Below are 23,297 nucleotides of genomic sequence, written 5' to 3'. Positions count from 1 at the left end.
ATTGTTCAGTGATTTTCATTTGTTTGTGCCACTAATGGAAGCAGTGAGGGCACAGATTAGATGACTGTCACAGGCATGTTCATTTTATGAAAACTGGATCAAGAAACTGTTTATCCGCTGGGAAAAATGAGTTTCCCATTCGGTGGGCTGTATAGAAAAATAAGTTTTCATGTATGAATTTTCTGAAGCTTAAATAAATTTCTAAAAAAATTCCAGTTTATATAGATTCACCATGGTCTCAACCAGTGCTGCAATAAAATGTGATTGTAGCTCAGTGTCATTCATGTTCTGCTCTTGTTACACCAAACTGTATTCCTGCTGTTACCCCAAATCCAAACTTAAGGTTATCAACTTCAGAACATGCAAGATATAATTATATTAATGGTATAGAATAAGGCTGTTTAGGTTAGTTGTTATATGGAAAGTACATGTAATAACAAAATAAAAATTTTACTTTAATATTCTGAATCCTTCCACAAGCAAAACATTTATAATATTGAAAGCTGATTAGTTATTGCTAACTCATCAGCTTGTTATGGATATTAGGGCTTGAGTGACAAAAATTCTGCAGAAATTTTATCAAAAATGAATCCACAACTGCCCTCAGTTTCAAGGTATTTGATAAATTTAACATTTGTAGAGGGATTTTTTTCTTAAGGTCGGACGAATATGTATCAAACAGTATTATGTTTATGTTTATTCACCAATATTGATAAAAAGGTGGAGTAATATCAATATTTGGAGGGAAAAGAGCCCTCAGACACTTTAGATTGGCACTTTAACATTTAGACATGAAAAAGATGTGATGGTTTTTGGACATCAGTAACACTATTTTGGACCTCTGTTGACTATATTGTGGTAACTTTCACAGAATAAACAGTTTACTGAATTTTATCAACATGTCATCAATAACACTGGGCATTTATGCTCTGTGCATCAGCGAGGAACAATGTGATATGGTAACAACTTCCATACCAGAGGGATTATGTAGTGGGGCCTTTTATTCCACGGAATCACGTTCTGGAGCTTGCTGAAGGAAAGGAATGCTACATATACTACAAGGGTCCCAAAATTTTCCTCCAGTGGAACACCTTGTTCATTTTGAAGGTCGATAAAATTTTTAAGTACACTGATGATCTGTGATGTCCAAGAGACAACAATCACATTTGTGAGCAACAAACAACTACTGATTACAGTACTCCATTATAATGTAGGCACACTGACTTACCAAACCTACACTTTATCCAGAATAACTAAGCGGTGGGTAACCATAAGACTACCTAAATGCAAACACACTTACATAACAAGACATTGGATAGCAATATACAGTTAAACAGATGGCAATAGTATTGCGTACATAGGGTATAAAAGAGAAGGGCATTGGCAGAACTGTCATTTGTACTTAGGTGATATACGTGATAAGGTTTCTGATTGTGATTATGGCCACACAATAGGAATTAAAAGACTTTCAACATGGCATGATAGTTGGAGCTTAAGTCATGGTACATTCCATTTTGGAAATCTTCAGGAATTCAATATTCTGCGATGAAAAGTGTCAAGGGTGTGCCTAGAACACCCCCATTTCAGGTATTACCTCTCACCACAGGCTACACAGTAGCCAACATCTTTCACTTATAGGTGTCAGTGATAACTGACAAACAACACTGTGTGAAATAACTGCAGAAATCAATGTAGGACATACAACTACATAGGCGTTATGACAGTGCGGGGAAATCTGGTGTTAAAGGGCTATAGCAGTAAACGACATGCAGGTGCCTTTGCTAACAGCACATCACCTGCAGTGCCTCTTCTAGTTCATGACTATCGGTTAGACCCTAGGTTGGAAAACCAGCTAAGAGCTGATGGTAGTGTTCGAGTGCGGCACAGATCCTTGAAGCCCTGCATCCAACTTGTGAACAAGGCATTCATGGACACCATGTTCCCAAAAAAACAATGGGATTTTTATGGATGACAATGTGCCATGTCACTCTGCCACAACTGTTCACAATTGGTTTGAAGAACATTCTAGACAATTCAAGTGCATGATCTGGCCGCTCAGATTGCCCAACGTGAATCCCATTGGACAGTTTGGGACACAATCAAGAGGTCAGTTTGCACACAAAATCTCACACTGCCAAAACTTTCTCAATGTTATTTTCCTATTTTATAATATTGTTCGGATTGTTTGAGGTGGGTGCAAAATTCAAGTTGCATTTATGACCAATATTCTCACAAAATCTCTAATTTTTATGCGACTCAAGCTTAAAAATCATTAAATATCACAAGCTGATAATGTGATTGAAAATGCTCTACGTAACTAGGTTTTTACATGCTCTTTCTGCAAATAGTTTAGGTATTTAGTGATGGAAAATCCATTTACAACTTTTAAGTGACAATAGAAAGGAATTTTGTGAATGCTGAGAGTAGAAACCTTACAAAAATTGTTTTTATGCTCCGCTCATTTAGAACAGTGATGTGTGCATGGACAGACACTTGTTCCTGCCCCCCTGTAAATCATTAAACCCATTCAAAATGAAGGAATTTTGGAACTTTGGGGCAAATGGGTCCCTATCTTGTATCTAGATTGTCATGAAATGTGACCAAAAGCACAATAAAATTATTCTTGGCAAATCTTAATGCTAATTTCCACTATACAACACACTCGGCAGAAATACCATGACATGTGCAGACTGTGTCAACTGATAACGCATGTGACAATGGATATGAAGAATACAGGTTCTGATCCTGGGAGGCTCGTACATTTTAAAAAGTTCTACACGAAATATGAAAATAGCACTAACAAGATTTCATTTTAGTCATTGTTTTGCTGGTGGTAGGTATTGTACATAGCTTCACAGTAATCTTAGTCTGCAAAATAGACAATTAGGATAAATGCATCTACTTTGCTTACAAACAATTGCCTTTTGTGGAAAGAACTGCTAGTAGTGAAGGTATCACCATACGACTACAGTACGAGGTTTAGGGTGATAAGATTTTGTATGCAGTGATAAAGCATGTGCAATATGCAGGTAACACAAAACTAAAGGCTGCACTGTTTGCAAGTGTAAACTAATGTTAGTGTCTGAAGCATACTTAATCTTATGTAATATTATGAAACTTCGGAAGCCTATAAACAATAAGGATCCTTGCTTGACAGTAAAAATATTTAAAAAACATGATTTATAATAAAGTGAAAAGTGTGATCACATTAACTAGAAAATAACTTTTGAATATGACAGGTGTGAACAGCTATTGCCAATTTAAGCACATATAAACACCAAGGGAAAAACAATAATACTCTGTTTTTAATTGTCTGGTGAAGTTTTGTGACGGATTCTGTTTCTTATGGAAGGACTGTTTTATAAATAATTTGAAATATGGGTGCATGTTAGATTAGAACTAGCAACCTATGAATTTCTTCTTTTAAAATCTGATAGTTCACCGAGCTTCCAATGGTGTGCAAGCAAGTGGGTATAGCTAGAATTTTTACTAAAAGTTTAATTCTGTCACCTGTCGCTATCCTCCTCTGTAACAGTGGGAAAGTATCTCAGTGGTAAATTAATGTTAACTTTAGAGTGCAAGACATTTTAATTATGGAAGAGGACTTTGGCATCAACTTGGTGGCATTTGCTGGTACAGTGTAATTGTTTTTCATGCAACACCTCATTCTCTGAAACATTGAAAAACAATTTTTCAAGAATTTTCACAGATGTATTCATACAGCGTGGTACTACACACCACTCTTAATACATTTTTCGAAAGAAATTCCAAAACAAGACATCCCTGAAATAGCTTTATGACAGTAGGAGCAGCAAGCTAGACAGTGATGTTACATGCAACACTACTTGAATGGAGTGTTTTAATGTGCTTTCAAATGTGAACTTCATTTCCCATTTTATAAAATACTGAAATTCAAGAAGGAACAAAAGCATGAACCATTTAACATTTCCAGAAAACAGTTAAATGGACAGCTATAGAGGCATCAGGGCTCAGTATTTCTGCAGGGTACTTCCAATGATTTGTCGGTCCTTGCCAAGTCACCTCCATTGTAACCTAGTTTAACAAACTGAATGAACCCTTGGCAGAAACTTGCAGCATCTGAAGCTTTTTCTTCATTACATGACTTACATAAAATACTGAAATTACACTATGATACGTCCAAGATTTCTAATATATATACTGTAAAGATTATTTGACCTGCCCGATAAATGCCAACAATAGGAAAAATAGCTATAGCCTAGCAATATGTGGTCGAGAAACAGATATACAATACACTGAATGAGAAATTGGTTAAAGGTACATTTTGAAGATCGGTGGTTTTGCATTTACCCTTTGTCAGTAACAATTTCATGCATTCCCAAAGAAGTTCAGAGCACTGCAGTTCATCTGTCCAGAAGTGAACAAAGTAAGACTTGACAAGGCATGAGAAACAAAGCATTTAAGATCAAGTTAAGTGTTGGGCAACTTATGAGCGGAGTGAAGAACTTTAAATTACAGGAAACAGTAGTTTAATGTCTTTTTTACTTCCCATATTGCTAGCACCACTATTTTTTAGGCTTAATACACAAATAGTTTTGTACAGAACCAGGTCACAATTAAAACAATGAGAGTAAGTATTTTGCACCATCTTTTCAATAGGTAAATTGTAGCACATCAAGCCTACTGCAACACGTGTGCAGTGTGTCAATTGCCACAACCATATTTTTTCAGTAAACAATGACATCAGTAATTATTCTGCCACAATATTTTAATATTATTTACTAAACTGCCGCTTGTGTTACTTCATGGCACACTAAGTATACCAAGAGTAGACACTTCGATGAAGATTCGATGAAGTTTGAACATGGGTGAGTGAGTAACAAGCAAACACTGAAAATACTTTTCTAGATCTTTATTGTGACAATGGTACACCATATAAAGTTCTTAAAATGCAGTCTACCTGGCATTCACAGCACCAAATCCCTATTATAGCAATTTGACAATCTTTTAGTGAAGCAAAGATTTTAACAACATTTATATGGAATGTGCAGCTTTCTCATTTCACAGGACAAGTAACATTCACTTTCAAAAAGTAAATCATGATGTAATTTATTTGTATTTACCTATCACTGTTACATAAAAATTGCATAAAATATGAACAGTTTGTTTTCTGAATTCTTATACAGTTCATACAAACTATAGAAATGCATTGGACAGTTCCAAGTCTTATTTCCACACGCATCTATCTGCAGCACAATTTCTTGCTATACTTAACACTATAGAAGTGACCATAAATAACTACATCCTTTGATACATCCAACTTTAAGCAAACAAGGCACATAAATATAGCACCTATCATACATTAATTTCTTCTTTGTAGGCAGCTGTAACACTTCAGTTCAGGATAGCCACCAACAAACTCTTGTAGTCACTGGCACAGTCCTCCTATAACACATCATTTAATATTCAAAACACCACAGTAAAGTAAGGCACCAAAAAGTGCAATGAACAATTGTTTTGGAACATTCACCAATTATAATGTGTAGCTTAGCCAAGCAGTGCAACCAAAAGCCTCTTGTAGTCACCACTAGTGTCCTCCTAGAACAGATAGTAATGTTTTGTTATCTAGATGCATAGGAAATTAAATTTTTAAAGCATGCAAGAAACAAGCTGTCAATCATCTAACACCTGTGATAAAATTAGAAAGATGGAGTCCTGATAGGACATTTTTTGCCCTCCATGTTTCATAAATTCACCCTCAACACTCTCACAGTAGTGTTTTGTGTATTTTTAATCTTTATTCATTAAAAATTGCCATCATCCCTGTTGCGAAGGAGATAATCTGAAATTTTTCCTCCTATTTTTAAATTCTTGCATCTACTTTACAGGTTTGTTTTGTTTTTCCACAGAGATGACTGACAGCTGGATTACTTTAGAAGGATAAAGCATTTTAGGAAAAGGAATTAATTATAAACTTTACAAAAAGAAGCAAACAACATCTGCATGAACAAAGGTAGTTATCAAAAGACACACTTAAGCAAACACAAGGACACTACAGTTACAAGAAACAAGTGTACACTCAAAGGTCAGATGAAGTTCTTTGGTTTTAGTAGTTTCAACTACACATCCTCTTTACTTCAGTAAGCAGCTCATGCATTTAACAGCTTAAATTTTAGTATTTGTAATGAGGAGACAGGAAGGGAAGAAAAGACAAAAGTTAAGTTTGAGACTAACCTAGATTTGTTTCTGGAGCAGAACATTTGCATTACCAAATAATAACCATGCAAGGAAATGGATTTTACACAGTTAAAATGAAGCAAGAGAAACATACATGCTGTATTCTGGGTGTGTGCACACACGCACAGAAGAACTTGTTAGCAATATGGATGTGGTGGGGACAATTTCCTGAGTAAAATAAACTAGCATTTCTAACTAAACTGTGCTGCCTAATTTTGCAACAAGCAGGTTATGTAAGGAAAACTTAGCTTCATCTTGGCATTATAATACCAATAACTCTGGTATTCGGAGCTACCAAGTACTCACCTTTAGTACATGCGGTAATTGCACATGCTTTGTTTAAAGCACTTAGGAGTAACTTTGTTCACACCTTAATATATACCCACTATTTTACAAAATTAATAAACTGATAAATGTTTCAATTTAACTCACCTCAACACGGGCAGCAAGAGGCTTCTCATACATCTTGGCATATTCCTCAGCAATATCACCCAAGTCAATTTCTGAACGAGTTACAATGATTCTGATCAGAGTTTTGTCTTTGGTTCCCATACCAGCCATGGCATCATGCAGTCTCTCAGCAAAGTAACCAGTCTTGTTCTTGACACATTTCACTGTGACAGAAAATTTGTCAATTAAACACATGAAAATGTGACATGTTTAAAGGTATGCAGTTGCCTTTCTCTGACTTAACCTGACAGTTTTATGATCATTCCAAACTATGATTTAACTGCACAAATCACTACTAGCATCAAGAATTGACCGTTTCATATTTCTGACAAACTGAAGGTGAGCTGTTTCAATTTCCAATCACTTCCCTTCAGATCCCAAATCTGATAAGTAGTCCTACTTAAAACACATTAGATTTAGATTCTCTTCTAAATGCAGCCCACTACTGTAAGACTTCACTTTCTATGAATTCTAGAAAATGCTTACAATTTCTCAATATTTGCTCATGTCTATCCTGGCGTTTTCATTCTAGTAACACTTGAGTGCCTATTACACATTTCCATGATTATTTTAACACAGAGTCGTGTCACATTGGAGTAATTTAACAATGTTTATCACCCAATGACAAAGCTTTTATGTTTGCTGATAGTAATGTGAATCTGAAGACTTGTCAAATCCATTTGACTGCAAATTATGTCAAGCTATGATTAATAGCACACATTTCAGCTATTTTGTATATCTTTTTAATGTAGGGTAAGCCAAATAGTTATTTTCACAGACATCAGATCCTTTGCACAACAGCTAAAGGCTATGCATTTCACCTTTAGACACACAAAAAGTTAAACAACCTACATTAGTAAGGTCTATCACAACCGTCCACTGAGCTGCTTGCATTCTGCTATATTACATAAGTCTGCAAAAGCATTGCAACTGTAGTGCACTTTTTTCAGCAGACACTGACTTAAATGTACAGGGTGAGCACAGTCTTTCCCTGATAATGTATTACAGAATAACCATTCGACATAATTTAAATTTGATGCCGTTACATAGGTTAATGTTACTAGTTTTTTTAAGACCACTTACGTTAGTGAACCTCAACATGTGCTCCCTTGGTAGCTCTGAGAATGTCTAGGCAGTATTCCAGTTCCTGCCAGGTGTTGCGTAATGTGTGTTCTGTCACAGTACCCACAGCAGCTTGTATCCTAGCCTTCAGTTCGTTGACATCAGTAACAGGTGTGACTGACTCTGCCCTTGATATAGCCCCAGAAAAAAAGTCAAGGGGCATAATGTCCAGATAAGTGGATTGGAAGGAATGGTCCAACACCCTGGCCACCCCACTCTCCAGACATTACCCCCCTTGACTTTTTTTCCTAGGGCTAAATCATGGACAGTCTTCATCACACCAGTTACTGCTGAACTGAAGGCTAGGATACAAGTTGCTGTAGGTACTGTGACAGAACATGTTATATAACACCTGGTAGGAACTGGAATACCACCTCGACATTCTCCAAGCTACCAAGGGAGCACACATTGACGTTTACTAACGAAAGTGGTCTTAAAAAACTAGTTACACTAACCTATGTAACAGCGTGAAATGTAAATTGGTATGTTAAATGGTTATTACGTAGTAAATTTTCGTAATCAAGGCAAGACTTCATGCTCACACTGTACATTTGTGTTTCTTTATCTTCGGGTCAAGTATGCTCCAATTCAAACTTTACAACTTCTGCATGCAAATAATAAACCATTATATAGTGTAGGTGCGATCCTGTTGACACTACTGTGAGGAAATGCAATAAATCACACTTAATGTGTGTCAAAATTTAATACAGAGACATACCTTGAAAACTGAAGCTAGTAACCTCTGTGCTGTTACTTGTTTCTATGCACACACCATCAACCTAACTACAGCCAAATCCACTTTCCTCGTTTTTTTAACTGTTTCCACCCAAACATTTTGTTACTGTGAAACAAATTTATCTCCACAGAACTGCCACATCAGTTGTTACTACAATAACACAATTTGCCTTTTTATCATTCTTGATAGTTTGAAATGTGGCAGAACTATAGATTAGTATCTTATGTAACTTTTGTAATTACTTACTCCAGGTCTGTTCAGTATCAAAAATCATTAGTACTGGTATGTACTGTGGGTATAAATATTTTTCATCTGACACACACACACACACACACACACACACACACACACACACACACACACACACACACACACAGGTATATCTTTAGTAACATCTTTTCTCAGTTAAAGAGAATCCAAATGCAATAATATGATAATGGAAATACCTACCAATTGACAGGAAGCCGTCTTCTAGACTGCCTTCACACTCCCTCTTTATTGCCTCTTCTATGTCATGACCAGCCAACTGCTCATATTCATGGAAAACTCTTCGCAATTGTGCATAACTTTGAGCTACCAAGATTTTGTTGAAGGTTGATTCATCAGTTCCCCACTGGCCCTCACCTGCAAAGTATCATCTGAGAATTAACTATAGTTAATGTATCTTGATATTTAAATGATTTCCCAAGCTCATTCCAATACCAACTTTTGTTTTCCATTATATGCCATAAAATTTATATAATTTCTATATGGGCATTTTACAGTTATCTGCTAGAAGATTGTAACAGTAATGACTGCAACAACACAGCATTCAAGTTGGAGCCATAAAACTACCATCTTTCATGCAAAGATATTTCCTGTTACTAACAGGTAAATACCTGACCTTGGAAAGACACTGAATGTGGAAAAATCCAAACAGATCATAATGTGACTCACTTGGGGGAAAGTGTGACCGAACTAGAAATAATGCTTTCAAGTTCCTGTTCTGAATATTCTTTGATTCTATGAACTTGTCAAAATTGCCCTGGATCCTAAAGAATGATCTGCATTCATATTTATGGAGATTAAGCCAAACAGCTTCCAAACACCCTAGATTACATGAAAGTTATAGTTATCACTTTGCAACCTATTTTTAAAATATTCTTATATTTATGAAGTCATCAATTTGGAGCTCAAATTGAAAGTTCAGCTTCTGTCCTGTTGAATGGATGGTCTTATTATTCAGGTAACAGACTTTCATAACCAAGTGCACATCCTAATTACTACTGTCTATATTAAATGAAGCACTGCCTTGTTTCATGAATGAAATTTCATAATGAATTGCCTAAAACAACATTTCATATTTAGCCTATAATCTTTCCAACTTAAAACCTAACAAAAATGTAGTCATCCAGTACCCTATTAACGAAGCAGAGTATGTTTTGTTACATGTTTAATTTTCCTTGCTTATATTTAGTAGGTAAAATGTTACAACAATATCATTGGTCCAGAGTGACAACATGTATAGTCTCCCTGCCAAGTTACTCTCTGACAACTTTAAGTTCCACAGTACCTGCTGCAAGAAGAGCTTCTGCATCTGCTTTGGCTGCACTTGGATCAACATCCTGGCTTTCTTCTCTGTTAGCCTGTAAGCATGAAAGATGTTGCATGCTCTTATTTGAACTAAAGTATTTTTGTTCAGCATACAAGGCTAAGGCATGCAAAGCTAATTTATCAAATACTATCTCATAAAAAATGTAACTGACATACCATCAACAGTGAAACAAGAAGCCTCTTGAAGTGACCAGATGTATCTCCCTTTATGTCAGATTCAAGGGAGGTTCCGTAAGCTGTAAATAATTTTACGAGTGAGTAAATGTTGATAGTATAAAGCACGTTTTTGAAATGGTTTTCTCATTTGGTACTTACTTTCTTCATAAACAGCTGCGATGGTTTTGATTCCATAGTTGCTTAAAGTGCAAAGTATTTCCACAAGGGCCTCCTCATCAGTTCCAATACCACTGATGGCATCATGAAGTTCTTTAGCATAAAGATTTGGTAATGAAGTCATCAAAGCAACAATAGCATCCTCAAAATTACCACTTAATTCACTCTTCAGTTCACTGAGCAGATCCTGTAAAAGATATTTACATGTCAATATTACTGATTTACAATATCTACTAATGTAGATATGCACAAATTTGTTAAGGTTAAAAACAATGCAATTATTAACTACTCACCTTCCCAAAAAGTGTCTTGAATTCTTCAGAAATTTCTAGTCTCTGAACAATGCTTCGCCTTGCCAGTACATCAATAATTGCCTGTTCATCTGTTCCAAAGCCTTTCATAGCAGCACGCAGAGTTTCAGCATCTGCCTTTGCATCGAAAGGGTCTGCTGGGTAGATGGTTGGAGTGCACTAAAGAGAAACCATACCAGTATATTCATTTGATGTTTGTGCTCACAGAAGAAATATTTATAGTTCCAGACAATGTGACAAATGTTATATTATGAATACACAATCCACATAAATGCTTCCCACTTTTTTTTTTTTTTACAGGAAAATGCATTGAATAGACAAATATTTTAGCAACTATAACAGGAGACTTACATGAACTGGATAGTATTGCCTTGAGCTCATTGTTGTATCTGTAAAAAAAAAGGACAAAATTAGAAAATGACAGTACAAAAGATATCACTGCTTCCTGCTCTTTTACAACATTCTAAATTCCCTTTTATTATGGCAGTACAATTACAGCTAAATAAATAAACTGGACCATTTCTCATTTACTGCTAGAGTGAACAGCACACTTAAGTCAGATCAATCCACAATTTTAAGGCTATACAGGGCACTCTAATTTATACTGAATGTCATCCTCTGACATTTTGATCATGCCCTTTCTAGAAGCATGCTGTGAAGTGTGCCAGCCAATTGCAAAGAATGATAATTTAAATCAAAAAACAGCAACCAATATAATATCAAATGTATGTAGATTAAGATTTAACCATCATTGCCCTTATTCTCGTAAATACAGAGGTCAAATGAATTCAACACATTTTATAGAGAATTTAGTTTGGAATTAACATTTATTCCTAGTTCTAGTGTGTGAGTGACACTTATGTTCTGTTCCTTTAACATTTGAGTTTGTAAATGCCACACACAATATGGAAAGGAGCTAGAAGAATGAAAGAACCATTGTTTATAACATCAAGGATTTTCAGTCCTTTAATTTAGGTAACTTGCAGTAATGACTAACCAGAAACAAATGTGAATTTTTTCATCTCTCATGCCCATTCAACTACGTGGGTAAGGTGAAACTAAGTAATCTGCTTAGCAGATAGTATTATTTATAATTTTTTATTGTTGGTAAAAGTTTTGGGATCTTAACTCTAGGGTCCACAATATTTGCTGAATAATTCTGTTTATCTGCTTTTTAAGTGTGTTGAGTTTTGTTCAAATCAATTAAATGGAACAGTATGGTACACCATCATAAAATACTTTGCTGTGTGGGGTTAACTACAAAGGGAAGATCATTTGAAGTACAGGTTTGTAGCTGTCTGCTGTGTTTCTAACGTTAAGGGATGAGGATGATCCATCAGAAGGGCATCCTCAATGGTAAGAACATGCAGCTGGCATTGGAGGGTAAAATTAGTATAATGTAGCTGATTGGATAAGTAGACCAGAAGGAGCATTATTCATTTACATAAAATTGAACAACAAATATGCTTTGTTAAATGTTAGTTTCTCGGTCGCAATTTTCTCCAGCTGAGAGTATGATTTATTCCTGTGATGACTAAAGTATTCTAACATAAAAATGGACTGAATATGGGATAAAGTCTAGATGCACTGTTACAAAATTCATCTGCCAGCAAAAAATTGTCAACATTCTCTGGAGGTGTGATTCTTTCCATGCTTAAAGAGTTAAAACAGTGAATAGCAAATATAAGGCAAGTTTTCTGAACAAGATTGGGCAAAACTTCCATTTTTCATAGTATGTTCAATATTGTGGTGTTGAAAACAATTTTCAGATTGATTAATGCTTTATTATGTGTAAATAATATGCACTAAAGTACTGGCTGGAGGCTTGTCCATAATCTAATATATCTTTATCTTGTGGTTTTCATTTTGATGACCAAAGGTGTGTTAAATAGATCTGCTACAAGTCAGTTACCCTAAACTATACTCTGCTTTCCCATTCACTTGCCCCACCAACTCAACTCATTGGCACATCACTTTCTAATCTCAGGATACACAACAGATCAGTCTGTAACCGAAGTTTTGTGTGTGTGTGTGTGTGTGGGGGGGGGGGGGGGGGGTCCAGTCTCACTAGCTGGAGACTTAATTATACTGCCTGAGAATAGTGCCCTGGGCAGTGTTAACTGAGAGATTGCGAGCATGGATTGGTGGTTATCCAAACTATTCAACACATTCTGCAACTAGTAGTTCCTACATCTGAAGAAATGTTACTGCATAGTAAGTTTTTTAGGCCAATGAGTCTCGGCAGCAATAGATGGGTATTTTATGTAATGACAATAGAAAATATTGTCTACAATGCAGTGTTACCAATCCCTTCTGGACCATTTCATCCAGGTGTATTTTAACAGTTCCGTAATTAAACTCGTGCGATTCTACCCATCACTTTTTTCATGTGTGCCATTTAATTATCCCTTTCACATTTTATGTTGATTCATGAGTAATTTACTGTCCATCAATGACTTATCCATACTTTTACAAAATCACCCAAAATAAATTTTGCCGTTCACTCTTTCGTATGATGCACATTAAATCTTCCGTTGTGTGTATGGACTCACTTCCCAGCAATGCTTCCCCCGGAATATTCTTTTCCCTCCTATATCGGAATTGCCTGGGGTTGTCCAGAAAGTGATGCTCGATTTCTGAACACACTGGTATTCTGGCGCTATGGCCGAGTTATACCTCATATTTGACATCTAAGGTTCTTACACTTTATTCTTGAAAATACTGAATAGGCAGATCTCCTACAAAACAAATTTCTGAAAAATGTTTCGAAAACTGATGGTACCAATTAGAAAAGCTAACGGCAGTACTTATTGACGACCCAAATAACTGCCCCTTCGACCTGCGATTGCTTCAATGGACTTAACTGTTTGTCGTAAACGCTACAAATTTACAGTGACATTTTTAGTTGCACATTGGCTTCGGCGTTCGAGATGCAGCGCCACGTCATAATCACGTGATAGGTCAACGTACTTCCTGCGTTGCTTTACACTGTATGCCGCGCTTCTATCGCAACACAACAAGCAGACAAAGTCTGCAGTGTACAAAGTCTGTCATCTAGCCTTCATCAACATTAGTGAGTCTGAGTACCTGCTTACCATTTCATCTTTCCAGCTGAGTCTGTGAGACCCATTCTTTGTTGTAGATTTAATCGGCCAGATATATGGATAAACTGACGAGGCCGGTAATTGCTTTGGGTTTTCAGAATCGTTCCAATAAACGCTTACCACAGTAATTTTTGATTGTCTCACTAAAGGATTCTAATGAATTTCATCAGATCCGTGGTACGATGGGGTTATACCGAAACGTGACATGAGAAAACTACTGAAAGTTTCTCGGGCTTCTATCCAGGTGGCTGCTTAGAAATTCCGCGACGTTTCGATGAGAGTCATCTTCCAGGGCAGAATTATATTCCTGAACAATAAAAGTATTTCCGGTCAATGCTGAAGGTCGACGCAGATTTCCCGAAAGGCTTCTTGTCTAAAACGATACAAGAAACGTTTATTTATACACTTCAGAAGCGACAATGAAAGCTGTTGGATTGGGGGTATTTCTTGACCAACAATTGGTCAGTTCGGCTTTTTCTACGCAAGGCGATCACAAGTGGTTGTCGGAATGTAATGCCTTACAGCCTCAAGGGCAAGATTGAAATAAAGTTTCTACGGCAGGATTTGGGTATGGCATTATGCCAGGGTCCGAATTTTAATTAATTATTTTGCTCAAATATAATGTCCGACACTTTGCAGAGGGGCCAGTCTAGTTTAAACGAAAACATCTGCTTTCGCGTTTAGTTAAATGCTTGAGGATCTTAAAATTTTATTCAAATTTCTCAAAATTTCAATATTTACTACATCCCGCGTTATTTCCAGACGCACTAGAAAAATTACTGTTTGCAACAGTCTGCGACGTTATTTAGTCGCACATTCAGTTTGTCACATGAAGCTTTCAGGGGTACGAAATGTGTGCCCCGGCACTAATGGATGGCGCTACGTCACGTAGACGCCTAAAAGGACGCTGTCGAGAACTGCTGCCGGAAAGTTCGTACCGTAATTTAAATTATGGTAGACAAGGCCGTCTGTTCATAGTTTTGCTTACTTTGTCGACGGAAAAATCAGCGAAATCTAAAGCTACTTCTGCTAATGGTTGGCTCTAACGTCCGTCAAGGTCATTCAACTGCTACCATTTATGCCGGCTGTAACCAGGAATACCAAGCCACAAAATAACGCCTTTTAAGTATTGGGAACATTGGATCCACTGGAAACATCCCTAAACTGTGTTGATTTGGCGTTCAGTTCCACTACCGGTGCAACAGCAACTGTGCCTAAGAACGTACGTGCTCAATTGTTTTGCCATTCCCAGTGACGCTGCCTGAAACACTGCCGGTGTCTCTAGATGAAGGCTGTTAAGTCGCGTATTTAGCGAATACGTTGTTAGCGGAACCGCCTTAACGCAGTCCACTCAAACAAAATGCCCCGGCGAACTGCGTCATAGCTCGGCAAGCCTGCCACGTACTAGTATGCGGAGCCGGATGCTTTCAGACGGCACTAATACCGTGAGAGAAATCCAACTATGTGACTAGGCCAAAACGAAGCTTTACGTTATAAAAAAGCTTAAGTACCGCAACTCAAGAAAAAAATTTAACAATTAACAATTGCGCATCTGTGGTCGGAAAGGAATGGGCAACACCGTCGTATACAGCCGATACATGTCAACGTTGAGCTATTTTCGCAGGTATTTGTACACACTATGATGTCAGGCGTATAATTACATGCTTCTGTTCAAAAATAGTCATGTATTGCTACGTGATGCTTCTTTACAGATAAAACAGTTTAAGAAAGCTTTTAGACTGCTCCTCATACATCGTAAAATTCAAGATATGTTTGCTTCGGAATATATGACGCTCCTACCGCCTACCAGACATTAGAACGCAAGAACAGTAAGAACGATATTTTGCTGCACAGTGTAGCGAATTCCTTCATCGCCAAAGATAGCTACAAGGCACTTCCACGAATTATTGACCAGTGGTACCGTATGACCTTGCCTCCCGGAGACGCTGCGGATTGCCCGTCGCACGGTACTGATAACTTCACTACCGAACCAGAGTTGAGTTCTGCCGCTTACCTGTTGGTAGATCCTGGTAGATGTGAACTTAGCGTCGAGCACTGCACCACACACTCCTGCACTTGTCGAGCGCTGAGAAGAGACTGGCGGAACAGGCGAGCCGTCGCAGGTTATGAGAGATCCCTGGCGGCCGGTATCTGAGTCACACGCCGCCACGCCCACGACCTCTACCCTCCCCTCCCCTCCCCTCCCCACCCTCTCCCATCCCTGCCATTCCATTACTGGCGTTTCTTTCCTTCCGTTTTCTGCCTCCCAAATCACGAAATGCACTTCACTGACTTCCCAAGACGGAAGCAAGCCATAAATAATATTCATCAATCTTAATTATTTTAAATGGTGCACGAACATGCTACGTAATGAACATTTCGTCTAAATGTCGACTTTCATCATTTGCGAATGTTTTTCTGCCGCGATCTTCGTTGACTACATTTATTAGCAAAAGCGGAACGAACAAACGTGAAAACGTCCATAAAAACATAAGCAAGCACATACTCCTTTATGTGAACCGAAAGAGCTTCTCAAAATGTCCTCCGGCGTCCTACTCACCAATCAACAGCCGCAAATCCATTATCTTTGTGTCCCTTGGCGTTCCGGACTTCTTTTCAAGTTCCAGATCTAATACATTATGTCCCCATATGCTCGACTCCCACTGCAAATGTAGATCGTCTACATTGCTAATAACTCTTGAGTTTCCTCCTCCCGTTCCTTCCTTGCCCTGCAACCCACTCTCCAGAAATTCCAACAATCCCTTCGACAGCCTGGATTTTCACATGAGCAAAATTCGATCACTTTCTCGAAAACATCAAACGCGGCGCGCTTCACAATGCTTTCTGCACTCGCCTAACCTCCTCTACACGAATCCTGTATCAGTCTATTAAATGCCTAAATATGAGTCCGGTTTACCAGCTTGCTCAAGGTAACCGTAAAAGACCACAGGCTAGCACATCAGCCACGCGAGGAAATCAGGTTTTCTCCAACAATGTACCTGAATATTTAAAGGCCGAATGTGGAGTTGTTTCCCTGTTACAACACATTATTTGCAAGATTGTGCAGTGCTTATATGAAATAAGGGTAGAACAACATAAATTTTTGCCACAGCCGACCGTGGTGACCGAGAGGTTCTAGGCGCTTCAGTCCGGAATCGCGCGACTACTACGGTTGCAGGTTCGAATCCTGCCTCGGGCATGGATGTGTGTGATGTCCTTAGGTTAGTTAGGTGTAAGTAGTTCTAAGTTCTACGGGACTGATGACCTCAGATGTTAAGTCCCATAGAGCTCAGAGCCATTTTTTTTCCCCCACAAATACATTATCCTGCGCCATTATCCTTGAACTTTGAAAGCCGATCATAGTTGTCCATATTTGTTACCAGTCCCACGCCACTGTCGGAATTCTACTCTTACGAGCCTCAGAGGACACCTAAAAGTTTCACCTTTGTCCAGGTTCAAAATGATAAACCTGAACCAACTTCAGTCAAGACGTTGCTGTAATAACTTGCTTTAAACCCTCAAACCTTTCGATGTGAAAATGTCTATTCCCTCGTCTGTCGAACTTCATTTTGTGATCAGATGTCGTCGGTTTTGAATCGATAATAACTACGAGACCAATAATGCGTCAAAAATGGTTGAGCTGTATGTGTTAGTCGGGCAGAATTTGTTTTGCCCGTGACCTCATCGTACCAGTGCAGGTGCATGCGTGAGATTACTATGAATTAGCTTTGTGTACAGTTACAAACTGGAGTGCGTGGGAAGGTGTTTAACAAGGACATTCATTGATTCAGGTATTATTGTGAAGAGCATGCGGTGTATTACTGGGACCCAAAGTGTGAAAATAAAAATATTCCTCGGAATATAAAAGAAAATCGGTATTAAATTGAAAACTAGTATGCAATGAAAAATGTCGTCTGAGATGACTCGTAAATATGTTCGGAATTATAGAAAACGCAAGTCAGAAGAAACATTCCCGTCAAAGGGAGACCAGAAAGCCTAAAAAAGTCCAGTATCTATCTAATGCGGGAGCTACGGCAGCCTCAAAAAGGATATGAAAAATCGGCGCAAAGCGATTACATAGCCGGCCCATAGGACATAAAGCCGCCAAAGACAGTCCAGGCTTGTGACTTCTGTTCTGTAATCGTTATACTAGTCTCTGTCATCATTTTATCAAAGAAAAATCTACGGCGCGGACCCAAACTTCGCGCTGATCGTTGTTTTTGTTTTTGTTCTTTTTTTTTGTTTTTTTCATTTTTGCGACTGGTTAACATGGACACAAGAATTGCAGGCATCAGACGAGTTACCAGATTTGCCTGAAATTTCGACTCCACGTACCTCTCCAGAATTCTAGTTACGCAAATAAGTAATTAAACTACGATGTTCTGATATCTAAATACCAATAAACCACTATTCCTTACAAAATCGTACTCCCATGTATAAAACAGCTTCAAACGTCTGATTACTTTACATATGAGTTAACGTGTTAAATAGCGAGAAAAAGTTTGAAATTACGCTTAAAGTTCATTGGAAGTTGCTAAGTGCTTTCATTATGAAACTTTGGATGAATACAATTTGGCTAATTTGCCTTCCATTTTAATGGGGTAGACCAGAGTAGAATTTTTTTTATTGGCTAAAAATGTTCCTTAGAGAGCCTATTTTCAAGATTCATTCACATATAGTATGCCATAAATGTTAAAATATGTTAAAACAGTTATTTATTGCATGGGGGTCTGGCGCAGCCGAGCGCTCGAATGTAACCGATGTGCCCGCATCTCGTGGTCGTGCGGTAGCGTTCTCGCTTCCCACGCCCGGGTTCCCGGGTTCGATTCCCGGCGGGGTCAGGGATTTTCTCTGCCTCGTGATGGCTGGGTGTTGTGTGCTGTCCTTAGGTTAGTTAGGTTTAAGTAGTTCTAAGTTCTAGGGGACTGATGACCATAGATGTTAAGTCCCATAGTGCTCAGAGCCATTTGAACCATTTTTTTGTAACCGATGTAATACTGCAACAGTTACCAACGGAACAGGGGTATCGTTAGTTTCCGATGGTTAGTTTCAGAGGGCATTAGTATCAACTCAAATACTATTCTCAACAACATTTCTCTTCGTAGCATTATTCGTTTATGGTTAACAGTCTGAAAGCAGATGCTTGTCTTACGTCTGTTTAACTTGTTATTTCGTTCGTTTTTTATACGAAGTTAATCGCGAGTGCTTGAAAATGACCGGTAAACGTGATTATTAAGAGGACGCCAGTTAATAGATATACCCGTAATTTCGTCAAAATGAGTGTGTTTCGACAGCGACGAAAATTTGTACAGTGCTTGCACTGCCGATAAAAGTTTTCTTCAGTTCAATATTAAAAAACCTGTGTTGACACTTTTAACGCTAGTTTTTTCAAAACAACATTTTTCAAGTTGGCGCGAGCTGTAACTCAAGAAATACGCATGCAATTTCGTTATATTTTTTTGAAACATGTGAGTCGGCGTTTTTTCACGCATATAAATGTCTTCACGTCATATCTCCTGAAGTATGGGTCGTACAGTCATATAATTTTGCATGTGCAAGTGATATAGGTGGATACAATCTGCAAATCGTATTGCGAATGGAGTTGATACAAAGATGCAATAAATTCCAATGTCGTATCTGATTCTGAAATTTTACTGCATGAACAGCGAAAATGTAATAAGCTTTAAAAATTTTTCCTTTATTTTCTGGGGACTGTCAGGGAGAAAAAGTTTCGTAAAGATTTGAATTTGTATGTAAAGTTAATTGGAAGTCGCTAACTGCTCTCTGTATTAAATAATGGATGAACTAGGTCCGGGTATTTGCGTTCCGTCAATTAACGCTGCACCAAGACAAACACACATTTTCTCACTGTAATAGTTGTTTTATTGCGTTGAACCTTTAACATAAGATTATACCTCTTGAAGAGTGTTTTCCGACACAATTTAAAATTTTTAAATTCAGTCAATAATTATGCGAAATATTGCAAATCAAATAAGCCGTTAGACAGGCAACTTGTAGTGAAAATGGATTCTGGGAAAGTCGCTGGTAGTAATAGAGGTATGATGTAACTGGCAACCAGGTGCATACAGTCAAATAAAAACCCAGACATACAGGTGAGCGGAAGAGTATGAAAATTCCATTTACATGACATGGCTGATGTTAGTGGCGTGCTCGGAATAAAAACATGGAGTAGCAGGAAATGAAGCAACCTTGCGAGTGGTAGCACGCTGGTGTGACTCATTGCTTACGTCGCTGAGTTGCGTGGTGTCTCAGCTGGTGTGAATGAAAAGTTACAAGTCGCATGTGGCTACGGAACTGGAGCACCGACATTTGCTTCTACCTACAATTGTTCTGTAGTCACAGGGTTCGCAAGTGTTTCGTGATTTGATTGTTAGTTTCAATGTTCGCGGGCAGATGCCCTTAACAACAGATAGCTGGAGTCTTGAACGATGGTGGCCGTGTTTAGGCTTGTTCTGCGCACCTATGTCATGCGTTCTCACAAGGGAACCTCCCCATCGCACCCCCCTCAGATTCAGTTATAAGTTGGCACAGTGGATAGGCCTTGAAAAACTGAACACAGATCATTCAAGAAAATAGGAAGTAGTTGTGTGGAACTATGAAAAAAAAAGCAAAATATACAAACTGAGTAGTCCATGCGCAAGACTGGCAACAACAAGGAGACTGTGAACTCAGGAGCGCCGTGGTTTCGTGGTAGCGTGAGCAGCTGCGGGACGAGAGGTCCTTGGTTCATGTCTTCACTCGAGTGAAAAGTTTACTTTCTTTATTTTCACAAAGTTATGATCTGTCCGTTCGTTCATTGACGTCTTTGTTCACTGTAATAAGTTTAGTGTCTGTGTTTTGCGACCGCACCGCAAAACCATGCGATTAGTAGACGAAAGGACGTGCCTCTCCAATGGGAACCGAAAACATTTGATCGCAAGGTCATAGGTCAACCGATTCCTCCACGGGAAAACACGTCTGATATATTCTACACGACCCTGGTGACGGCATGTGCGTCACATGACAGGAATATGTTGTCGACCCATCCAACTTCTACCTTTCCCGATTTAGGTTTTCTTGTGGATGTGATAATCACTCCCAAAAAAGTGATGAAAACATAAGAGTTTGTCGCATAAAGTGCAACAAATGAATGCAATAGTTTCACAGTCGCACAGCTCTCCCTGTGCTCTGTCAAAACATATGTTCTTAACGTTTCCTAATTTTTCCGTGTGTAGACCGTCAAATCCTGCATATGTCCAAGCAAATCTGAACATGTACTGGAATTTTGGAGAGCGAAGTTGATTATGTGTGAATGCCTGAACTTTGTTAATTGTCTGAAGATAAAAAAATAAACTTTTCGCTCGAGGGAAGACTTGAACCAAGGACCTCTCGCTCCGCAGCTGCTCACGCTAACCACGAGACCACGGCGCTCCCGAGTTCAGAGTCTTTTTGTAGTTGCTGATCTTGCGCATGGACTACTCAGTTTGTATATTTTGCTTATTTTTTTCATAGTTCCACACCACTTCTTCTTGTTTTCTCTATTGATCTGTGTTCAGTTTTTCAAGGCCTATCCACTGTGCCAACTTATAACTAAATCTGAGAGGGGTGCGATGGGGAGATTCCCTTGTCAGCCAATGAGCGGCCAATGGTGATTGAGCACTCTGCTGTGCTGATGCGAGCGTTAAGTGTGATCGTAGCAAGTTATTTGGGGAATTTTTATTCCACTGACTGCGAGCTGTAGATGACGGTGATGGTAAGTGACAGATTCCACATAAGCGAACGAGAGACATAGTTTGCAGGATACACGCTTTCTTCAAGCGCAAAGCACGTGTATGTGGGTACCGGAACTGTCGCTTGGAACGGGCAACAATGCAATCCCTATCCTTGCCTCGATCTAAGCGAACCGACATCATTCATGAATCGGACTATAAGGGAGGGTAGAGAGTGTAAGGGGTCAACCGCCCCATACGTATTGACAACAATATATCTCTGTCTCAAGCAGCTCGCAGTAGGTACTATCGATAGTCGAGCGCCCCGTGCGCCAGAGGGTAGTCAGTGTTGAGACTCCGAGCAAGTTTGCTGCTAAGCGAGCAGGGTGGATTTCGGCAGGACGGCCGACCGCGTTTACAATTATTTAACGGCTGTGTGTGTGTGTCACCCAAAGCCGTGGGCCTGACCTCCAGCAAACACATAAAAAGCGTTAAGCGAGTGATTTGTTTGATGTGTTTAAGTGTTCGTTTGTGCACCGTCACCACACGACAACCGCGCCGGACACCTATGATTTGGACTCCAGTGAGGCAATGTATTCAGTGCCACATGAAAAATATTGGCGTGTGACGATATTAACAGGCGACCTGTGATGAGTTAGCCGTTATTACTTTGTCAGACGAAGGGAGTAACTGCCTCATTCGTGCTGCTTAGACAAAAGATGTAGAACATTAACAACAAAGTATGCACCAATTATTGCTACCTGACATCCTAATTAGCGTTGTTGGATTTGATACGAAACAACTCCTTTGCAAATATTAACCGGTCAGCCTTTATCAGTTGCACACGGTCGAACTATTTTAAACTGTTGGGCTATAATCCACCAGTCAATAACATTGGAAGTGTTTCAAGGGTATACAAACAAGCTTTCTGAGATAGGAAACTGGTGTGCACCAACTGTCTGTGAGTCGTGTAAACTCTGATTTGTGCTACCGTGTTTGAGTATCAGTTTTCTGGGGCTGAGATTTAGGACATACCCCAGCGTGAAAAATCGCCCAGAAACCATACTTCAGATTGGCTGATTACCTCACCATGGGTCTTTAATCAGGCACTCGTGTTAGATTCGGGTCGAGCCCACCTCCCATTCTTGTAAGGTAATGCACTGCGTGTTAAGATGTACGATCAGTCAGCGAAATGCATCCGCAAAACAGTGCTAATCGAATTAAGTTTAGGTGGTAAGATGAGACCCAAAACGCTCTGAATCATTTGTACTACTTACACATGGTGATCTATGGGATCGCGGTTTGTACTGTCCCCCTTCCTCCCCAACGCCTCCGTATACGAAATCCATACAGCCCTAAGTAATGCGAATTTGACCACTAGGTGACTCTACAGGCGGATCTGCCAATACAAGAGGAGGCGGAGGGTATTTTCTTGTAGGTGGAGAAGCAGTAACAGCAAATTGGTCGGTCTGGAAAGTCCTGTCACTCCGAAATGGACTAGTCATTGGATATCAAATGAGTAACAAATCCTTCAGGAATATTTCAACCCTTCTAAACTTGCCCAAGTCGACTGTTTGTTATATGGTTGTGGAGTGGAAACGCGAAGGTACACCCACAACTAACCCACGACCAGGCGGTCTCATGTACTGATGTACCGTTGAGTATCGAGGAGGTTGTTACTAATAAATCGCATGCAATCAGCGGAAGGAATGACTCGTGAGTA

The 23,297-nt window shown here is 38.9% G+C and overlaps 1 protein-coding gene across 3 annotated transcripts; it reads right to left on the bottom strand.

Annotated features, from left to right (window-relative positions):
* Positions 1-4,870: 4,870 nt before the first annotated feature.
* On the bottom strand, positions 4,871-15,978 carry LOC126091986 (annexin B9-like). Of its 3 annotated transcripts, XM_049907351.1 has the most exons (10): positions 15,880-15,978; positions 11,113-11,150; positions 10,744-10,920; positions 10,433-10,637; positions 10,274-10,353; positions 10,077-10,149; positions 8,975-9,148; positions 6,649-6,830; positions 5,510-5,577; positions 4,871-5,424 (listed from the first exon to the last, which is right to left on the bottom strand). In XM_049907351.1, the coding sequence occupies exons 2-9, from the start codon at positions 11,140-11,142 to the stop codon at positions 5,527-5,529; spliced, it is 972 nt and encodes a 323-aa protein (XP_049763308.1). In that variant the 5' UTR covers positions 11,143-11,150; positions 15,880-15,978; the 3' UTR covers positions 4,871-5,424; positions 5,510-5,526. The 3 variants fall into 3 exon arrangements, with proteins under 3 accessions (XP_049763308.1, XP_049763306.1, XP_049763307.1); XM_049907349.1 differs by having other exon boundaries at positions 4,871-5,577; positions 15,880-15,976; XM_049907350.1 differs by lacking the exon at positions 5,510-5,577 and having other exon boundaries at positions 15,880-15,973.
* Positions 15,979-23,297: the final 7,319 nt, after the last annotated feature.

This window comes from Schistocerca cancellata, chromosome 7, assembly GCF_023864275.1.
Source record: "Schistocerca cancellata isolate TAMUIC-IGC-003103 chromosome 7, iqSchCanc2.1, whole genome shotgun sequence".
NCBI lineage: Eukaryota > Metazoa > Arthropoda > Insecta > Orthoptera > Acrididae > Schistocerca > Schistocerca cancellata.
This window is presented reverse-complemented; position numbering and strand designations above follow the sequence as displayed.

Coding starts and splice junctions, on each gene's coding strand:
- LOC126091986 (XM_049907351.1), bottom strand. CDS start 11,142: ATGAGCTCAAGGCAATACTATCCAGTTCAT. Junction 10,638..10,743: donor TCAAGACACTTTTTGGGAAG/GTGAGTAGTTAA, acceptor TATCTTTTACAG/GATCTGCTCAGTGAACTGAA. Junction 9,149..10,076: donor AGAAGCTCTTCTTGCAGCAG/GTACTGTGGAAC, acceptor GATACTTTGCAG/GTGAGGGCCAGTGGGGAACT.